Below are 8,369 nucleotides of genomic sequence, written 5' to 3'. Positions count from 1 at the left end.
TTTTTATCAGCTCCCTTTCCGTCATTCAGTTCGAGGGTCAATTTTTGAATGAATTGTTGAAATTAAATGTGAGAATTAAAGTGTGTTCACTTAAAATCTTTTTGCAAAATTTAGGTAATTGTGGTTGTTCTAGACATCAAGGCGGAAAAAGAGGGTAGAAGGCGTACAAAATTGAAAGTCCGGAGACAAATATCAAACCACAAGAGACTGAAACACGTGAATTTAATTTAACTTAAGCACGCCTAACCAACTAATTTGTGCCATACATTCTTCTTCAATTATTGTCGTTGGCATTCCGAGAAAGCATCATAACAAAAAAAAACTTTTTTCTTAAATCTTTTTTCTAAACTACTCAAATATATCTTTGTTTATTTACAGTGTTATTCATCCTAGCTGATGCTAAACATTGTCAATCAATCAAGTTGAATATATATATTTTTATATATGTCTGATTTTAATATTCACGTGGCTGATTCTTGTTATTCAGATATACAGTCAAGTGGTAGCTTGTGACGCTAGAAAAGATTTTAAATACATAAGACGACAAGACTTGAAGACGACAAATGAAAGCTAAAACGTGTAAAGTGAACTGCGAATTCTATTTCTCAGAAACACAATAAGAGAATTTGGCACGATGTCGTCTTGAAACCCTGCCAAAAACGGCTGTCGTCTTATTTGCCGAACGCAGATAGAGAAAAGTGTAAAGCTACTGAGAGTTCTGGGAACAGAAGCAAAAAATCAACAAAATGCAGTTAAATTGAAGAGCTAAAATCTATTCAAAACTTGTATTTTGGCGTTAAAGTGAAAACCTGTCAATAACACCTTTATAGAACAGAGCTGGTATAATATTCAGAAGTTGCTATGAAGTCACAGATACTTTGAAATGCCCCTGAAAACTTGGCTACCAAGTTGACATCCTCACGATATTGTCTCTCCTTAGCTTTGATAAAATAAATATGCCGCTTATTTATTGTTTCATTCCATGATTCAGTTGTCAACTAAATTTCAAGTTGAGCTTGATGAGTGGAGTAAAAAAAGAATGTAATTTTAAAAAGTGACAACAGAATACTTTTTATTGTTCCGACTTTCGATACAAAAGTAACGGAATATTTGTGCTCGGGGTGGGTTTTTTTCTTCAGACAAATTTCGACTTTTTAACTAGCCATTTTTGACGGAATTTTTTATATCATTCGAAAGCCACTGTTGTCCTGAACTTAAATTTGAAAAGATATTTTACCTGTGATCATTTTTCGTAAAGTTTAAAGATTGCCATTTTGGCCAATTTGGGACAATTAACGCGCGATATAACTCGCGCTATTAAAGCGTAATCGGAGATTTACTCCGTCTTATAAATCGTTCCAAATTGGTTGAACGAAGCTTATTTCCCCTAATTGATTTGTTACAAGGAACGAAATCTCTCTTTTTGTACTTCATATGGCGTGTGGGGGGATGATTTTCATTAAAAAATTTCAAATTTTAGAAAAAAATTTTTCGTTTTATTTTATTTCAGTTAATTTTTATAGGTTATTACTGCTGCTCCATAAACCTTAAAGGCAGTCGGAACATTCAGGGCTTCGCCCTGATACGAGCAGTCTTGTTTATTTTAATTATTGTTAAAGTAACAATGAGACAAATTGATAACTAAACGATCTCTTGGTACAAAATTGTAAAAGAATGCGCGAGCTCTACTTCATAACTAAACTTAGAGGTAAAACGTAAAAGAAACAACTTTTTTTCTTAACCGTAACGATCTACACTACAAAAATAAAAAAAGATTCATGCAATTCCCATTTTAAAAAAATCCCTGTAATTATGAGTCATTTTGTACCTAGGAATCATTTTGTGCTTCATTTTTGACTGAGACCAAATCATGTTGTCGCTTACTCGAAACCGGCACGTTGGAAAAGTTTACTAATATCTCTTTTTATCTTCATTTCCTCCTTTTCTTTATCACTTTTTATCACTGCTCGCTGGTTCAAATGGGAGTTTTCTGGAGCCATGTTTCTGCGTTTAATTGAGGGGGCAAGAATACTTGTAATTAGTACTTTTGACCCTATTCAATTTATCTGATTAGTTGGTCTTTTTCTTAGTTGGTCTTGTAGCCAAGCGCGTACCTTGCGAGCCATACCTTGTTTCTTTTTTTAAAATTAAGATAGTGTTGTTTTTTTTCTGGCAAAATTTAAATTGTCGAACCACTTTTTGTCTGCTTAATTTTGTCGGCTGACTTTCCAAAGCAAGGAATTTCTTAAAACAATGGATAAACTAAAACAAAAAATATTTGTTTGTATCGAATGGAGTTGCACATCACGTTTTTTGCTAGGCTAGTTTTTTTGTAAACTAACTGATATCGAGTCTTTTTTGTAACTCACATATCGAGGTGCATTAAATCAATCTTTAGCTAGACTCGTAGTTCTCAATAAATGAGATATTTCCAGTTAGCATCGAGTAGTTACGTCCGGAAAAAATATATATATCACAATCTCATAGAGTGGTTTACTCTTATTGAACACTGGTACGGTAGTTACGTTTTCTGTCATCGGCTGGCTAGATTTGTAGAACTCCTTAATCTATGACTGATCTTAGTCTTATCTTTATTTCTTTATGCCTCATTACATCAAGAATAACTGGAAATTGAGCTTGGAGAAATAACATTTTTATTACAAAATCTCCAGATTAAATTTTACAAATTTACCATTCAATTTTTACAATAAACAGTTAGGGATTAGTTATGAATCTTGATTGGTTAATTATACATAAAATCTAATAAAGCAAAATCGGGAAGCGAGGATAAAATTGAAATTCCGAACAAGCGCAATAAATGTATTCTGTTCGTTCAAAATCAGCTTTAGATTTCCGAATTCTTAAATTTAATGAAAAAAGAAGATTTTTTAAAATTGGAAAAAGAACAAATCAACAACGGCATTATATGTACATATTTGAAATTATATATCAATTAAAAATAAGTTTAAGCAGAATGAAATGCATATTTACACATCGCTATGAGAAAAGTGGTGTAAAATGAATTAGCTTTAGACAATCCTACCAAAAATGTTGCTTATGGTATTGATAGCCAGTTTCGGCAAATACTCTATATTTAAAACCGAGAAATCTGTTAAATACCACTTTTCATAGCGTCATCGCACGAAATAATATATATTTTTTCTTCATAATGTCATTTAAGTCTTTTTCTCCGTGGTATACGACTGTGTACTTTTCGCTTTCCTTTTTTTCAAAGTCTTAATTTTCACATTAATTGGTTTTATTTCAGTTTTTTCAGGAGGATAAATGCCCTTTCCTAGTTGTATGGACAAAGGGATCGGCGGATCGAAGAGAAAGTATTCCAAATTTTTCTGTACAATCTCGACAACAGAATTCGAGAGAATGGTAGGGTTCCTGCAATAGGATACCAGGATGTTTCGAGAGAAATCAATCGCATCTATTGCCTCCTCATTCTCCTTCTTTTCTGTTTCATTTATTTTCTGTGATTTCTTTTCTTCTGGAGCCGCATTTTCGCTCAGTTCGATTTGTCGATCTGGGTGGAACAAAAGAGCCTTCTTTCTGAAACACTTCATTACGTCGTCCTTACGTATGTCTTCAAATTTAGTGTTTGGCAGCGGAACTTCAAGAAGCCGCAAGGCGTCAACTATTACGCTAGCTTTTAGCTCGTCCTCAGTTGCACGCGATATGGAGATTTTCAGACACATGAGTAGACAATAGGTTCCCGCAAGAACGAAAAATCCAATACATGGTCTCAGAATCACATCTTTGAATCCTTTTTCAATCCAGTCTTTTGAAAAAAGAAATTCAAAGACAAATATGAGATAGACATGACCAGATATGATCCAGAAACAGTCCAGCAGAGAGACCACAGCCATTACAAAGATAATCAAAAGCAAAACGCCTCCAAGTGAAAGGATTAGCTTGCGGAAAATCTGAAGGAGAAGTTTCATTAGATAGACCTTTTTGGGATCGGCGAAAATTAACTCAAATTCTTTGGGTCTATCTTTGAATCTGCTCCAGTCCAACTCTTTCAAAATTTGGCGATGTTCGTTCAATTTATGCACGATTGGACGACAAACGCTTCCGTGATAAAAATGTTCTGTGGCTGTAGGATCGACCTTGCATGTATGGCAGATTGAGACCGGTTGCTTTTTCACATAAACAGGCTTAGGATCTGCGCACATTTCATGACCACAGTTGAACGAAGAGACGCTGTCGAATCTGTAGCTGAGGCCATCTTCACCAAAAAAATCTTTGCTGTGATTCTTTTCAATTAAGATTTTGCGCTCACGATTTTTAAATGTCACAAAACCATCATAAGAGCGAGTAATTGAGTCGAAGTAGCTCTCAATTGAGTGACAGTTTGTGATCTCAGATGGATTATCGCATGCAAAATCAATTGTTTTTTGAAGAATTTGTTTAACAAGAGTTTTTTGGTCATTACTCAAGTGCTCAATTCTGCCCGACGTTTCGTGAAAGAGCAAGTAATTTCCAATAGGTACATAGTTAGGTTCATGATGCACTTCTTTAAGCGCCTTCACTGCATTTTTGATTTTCTCAGGATCGACATCAAAATTCAAGCTTTTCAGAAGAAGCTGGTAGCAAGATGTGGAATAATTAACCGCTGTCTTTAAGGCATACTTACTAAATCCTCTGCTTTTTTCTTTCATGCACTGCAGGCCATACCCAATGAAAAGCGAAGCTGGAACAACATCCCTATCGGACACGAAATTGTACATCTTTTTTGAATAGTTCTTTTTCAAATATTGTGCGAAGGCGTAATTTCCTATCATCGGGGCTCCGAAGGTAATGTTTATTAGATTATTTGAGAACCGCCTGGTCCAATTACGTACTTCAAGTTCTTTTTTTAGCTTAATATTTACCAACGATGACACTGCTCCTCCCAGAGAATGACCACACGTAACAACAAATTTGACTTGCAATCTTAAAGCCAAACTGAGAATTTCTTCAACAGGAACGCTCTTCATGCGTTCCAAAAAGCCGCCATGGACTTCTCCTTCAAACGTCTCGTCGGTCTCCAGTCCAAATTGCAAGTCCGATTTGATGTCTTCTTTTGTAGACGTTCCTCTGAATGCCACAATCAACATTTTTTCATTTTCAGAAGGGAGGTCAGTAGAAGCAATGAACAAGGAAGCAATTTGTTTGCCAAACTTCACATTTGCAGCTATCAGTAATTTTACTCCATGATAGTTTCTTGTGTCATTTAAGTAATCTAATGGATTTATCTGGTAAGCTGCAATTGAGCAAAACAAAGCATTCTGAACTAGTGTTTTGTCTTGCCAGTGAGCCTCGTCCTCAACGACCCACAAGTAGTGCCTCCCTTCAGTAAGTTCGGTATTTTCTAGTAAAACCTTGACGTTCCTGCTCTCTCGGTTGCCTGTTACATCATACAGGAACTCAGGCGGGCGATTTCTTTTAAAACACTCTGCAATTTCTTCCGGAAGTTTTTCACTGTTGATATTGAAAGGGAGAAACACGGGTGGTTCATCGTTATCTTTGCTGAGTCCAATCAACACTTTCCCTTTCATGGATGAGAACTGTGTATACTGCAACAAAAACTTGTGGCTTTCAAAAGTGTTTTTTTTTTCATATCCTGAGAGAAATTTTTCCTTTTTTGGGAATCGCAATTTCAGATAATAGGGCTTCATTGTGATACCTGTCTCAATCTCGTTCGATAAAAAGTAGTAAGATAGTTTTAGCAATTAAAATATTCAGTATTAGTTATCTTACTTTCAGATTTACCAACAATAACTAAAAAAACCGATCTCGAAATTGTGTTTTTTGTTGTCCTAGCTATCTAGCACTTCAATTCATGAGATGGTTTTGTTTATGATTGATCGTCGGTTATTGTATGTATGATTTTTTTTGAGAAACTTAAACAAATTAAAAACAAAATTTTCTTGTCGAAGCTTTTAAATTGCATTATTGAGAAACGGGAAACCGTTTCTGAACTGAAATTTTAGCAATTGAATGAGTGATGGCTTTAAAATAAGAAATTTTGTACTTACGTTTTAAACTTTGGGTTCGAATCACTTTTAACTAGAATAATTTCTGTTTGTCAACAGTAGTTCGGGCGACAAGTTCTAATTCGTTTTGGAATGTGTATGGCAAGTGAAGTAAAATATAAAACGTGGCGATGAGTGGAAAGCGCAATTTTTATACAACTAATTGAGATTTGGCTTCTTTTATTTCATGTATACACTTTTTCAGTTTAAAAAATGTAAGTATTTTTTTACGCTGATTGAGTTGAACATAACGCAAAATTATTCGAAAATCAATGCAAAACTCAGTACGATTTAAGAGTATAAATTTTAATGCCGTCGAAGAACGTTAACAAAACTCATTACGACGTCAACTTTTCGTCAGTTGTAAGACCGTTGAAACACGTTACCGAGCCTCATTACGCTGTCAAATTTTCGTAAGTCTAAAGACATTCGAAGCACGTTAACAAAACTCATTACGACGTTATTTTTTATTTTTTTACCGTAACTTATTTCAGTTTTATAAACATAAGTAGTTCACCAAAACAAAAGTACCATACTGACGACAGAAGACCAATGACTTAGAAAGACATAGACCATAATAAACATCGCATTTTGAAAAAAGAAAGCATGCTTTGATGCTGTGATTCATACTTTTCTACAACCCAGAGAGAAAAAAAATTCGTTTGTTTTAAGAAAAAAGTACCGGTTTCCAGATACACTGGCCAAGAAGTAATTAATAGCAATTCATGGGGAAATACTTTCATTTAATTTTCAGAAATTCTAACGGCAACCAGCTTAAATAACTTCAGTTTTTTTTCGGGGACAAAAGTATACAAAAAAATAACACTTCGAAATGTTCATTTGAAAGAAAATTGTAAAAGTTTCAATTATGTAAGTTGCCTCTTAACCTGATTATACTTCTTCAATTGATTAATCCAGAAAGCTGAGTTTACAAAGCAAAAAATACACCATAGTAATGAATTACTGTGTCCGGATTATTCTGAGGCAACAGCATCAAAATTGACGAAGTTTTTGATTTTTGTCTATGATCCTTTGATGGAAAGTTTTTTTTTCAGTTATCAATATTATACTGCTGTGAATTTCATCGAATTTTCCCTAATCCCTTAAGACTACAATGGCATTAAGTTGTTTCAGGCATGATTATTCTTGTGAGGTCTACCCGGGTAAACGCAATGATTCAAAATATTTATTACGAAAAGCCTTGAGCTAAAATTGACGTTGACCGGGTCAAAAGGTTGGTTGAATGCACGACGAATTCAACTATTTTATTCATTTTTTTTTGACTGAACGTTGAACAAATCAGTTTTGCAGACTGCAAATATGTTGTATGTTGTCGCGTTTTCAGAGAGAGTGAGCAAAAAAAATATCAACCCAGGATCATTGCGCCTAAAAATCACTAACATACTCAATTAGGTTTTGTCACCATGCGACAATTCACGCAAAAAATGATATTTTGCTCTGTACTGATTAAGTCATAACTTGCATAATTGGCGGTGTTTTGACTAGTTAAATAAGATTTTGTTAATTGCGCAAAGTACTTGTCATCGGGGGAAAATTATACATTATCTGCAGATCTATCAATTTTTTCTTTTTTAGTATCGTAATTATCGTCAATTTTATAACCACCCTATTCTTCCAAACAAATGAAGAATACCATATTAATGTGACAGAAGACCAATAAAGTATGACGCTATAATCTTATTAACTATTTTAAAAACATCCCTTGTAGTCTGAGAAAACGAGAACATGCTTTCAAACTGACAATTTTAAAGTCAACTTACAAAAGTTACTTTTTTTGGGGACAAGGAACAAAGAGTTATAAAGATTTACTGACAAATTTTTGTCGCCACCTTCGCTCTATTACTCCAGAAAGCGGACTTTAAAAACATAGCAAAGTTCACTATAGTAAAAAAAATAATGTTCCTGTAATGTTCTACGCAATTGAATCATTTTGATTTTTGTCTGAACCTGTGATAAAAAATTACTTGAGCTATCAATATAATGTTGCTGTTAATTTCCTTGAATTCTCCTTAATTCAGTGTTGCAAATACGGCTATCATGGTATACTGTTGATATAGGCATGATTATCCGTGTGAGGTCAACCCGGGTAAACGCAAAGATGCGATGAATTTATTAAGTACCCTGGTTTGATGCAAAGAATATATAACAAAAATTTTGAGCAATAAATGGCTTTGACCGGATCAAAACTTTTAGTTGTATGATCGACAAATGCATGCAATTATATTATTCGAAACTTTTTGACTGATAATTGAAATAAGTCGCGTTTTTAGTGACCAAACAACATCAACCGAGGATCAGCGCGTCTAAAAAGGCAACTCTGTC

General features: G+C 34.3%; 1 protein-coding gene across 1 annotated transcript; it reads right to left on the bottom strand.

Moving 5' to 3' along the window:
- Positions 1-3,134: 3,134 nt before the first annotated feature.
- LOC134839816 (uncharacterized) lies at positions 3,135-6,397 on the bottom strand. Its single transcript, XM_063855439.1, has 2 exons — positions 6,030-6,397; positions 3,135-5,567 (listed from the first exon to the last, which is right to left on the bottom strand). Exon 2 carries the CDS (start codon positions 5,547-5,549, stop codon positions 3,177-3,179), a length of 2,373 nt encoding a protein of 790 aa, XP_063711509.1. The 5' UTR covers positions 5,550-5,567; positions 6,030-6,397; the 3' UTR covers positions 3,135-3,176.
- Between the last annotated feature and the right edge of the window lie 1,972 nt (positions 6,398-8,369).

This window comes from Symsagittifera roscoffensis, chromosome 2 (assembly GCF_963678635.1).
Source record: "Symsagittifera roscoffensis chromosome 2, txSymRosc1.1, whole genome shotgun sequence".
NCBI lineage: Eukaryota > Metazoa > Xenacoelomorpha > Acoela > Convolutidae > Symsagittifera > Symsagittifera roscoffensis.
The sequence above is the reverse complement of the archived record's forward strand: the minus strand, read 5'-3'. Positions and strand labels throughout refer to the sequence as shown.

Coding starts and splice junctions, on each gene's coding strand:
- LOC134839816 (XM_063855439.1), bottom strand. CDS start 5,549: ATGAAAGGGAAAGTGTTGATTGGACTCAGCAAAGATAACGATGAACCA.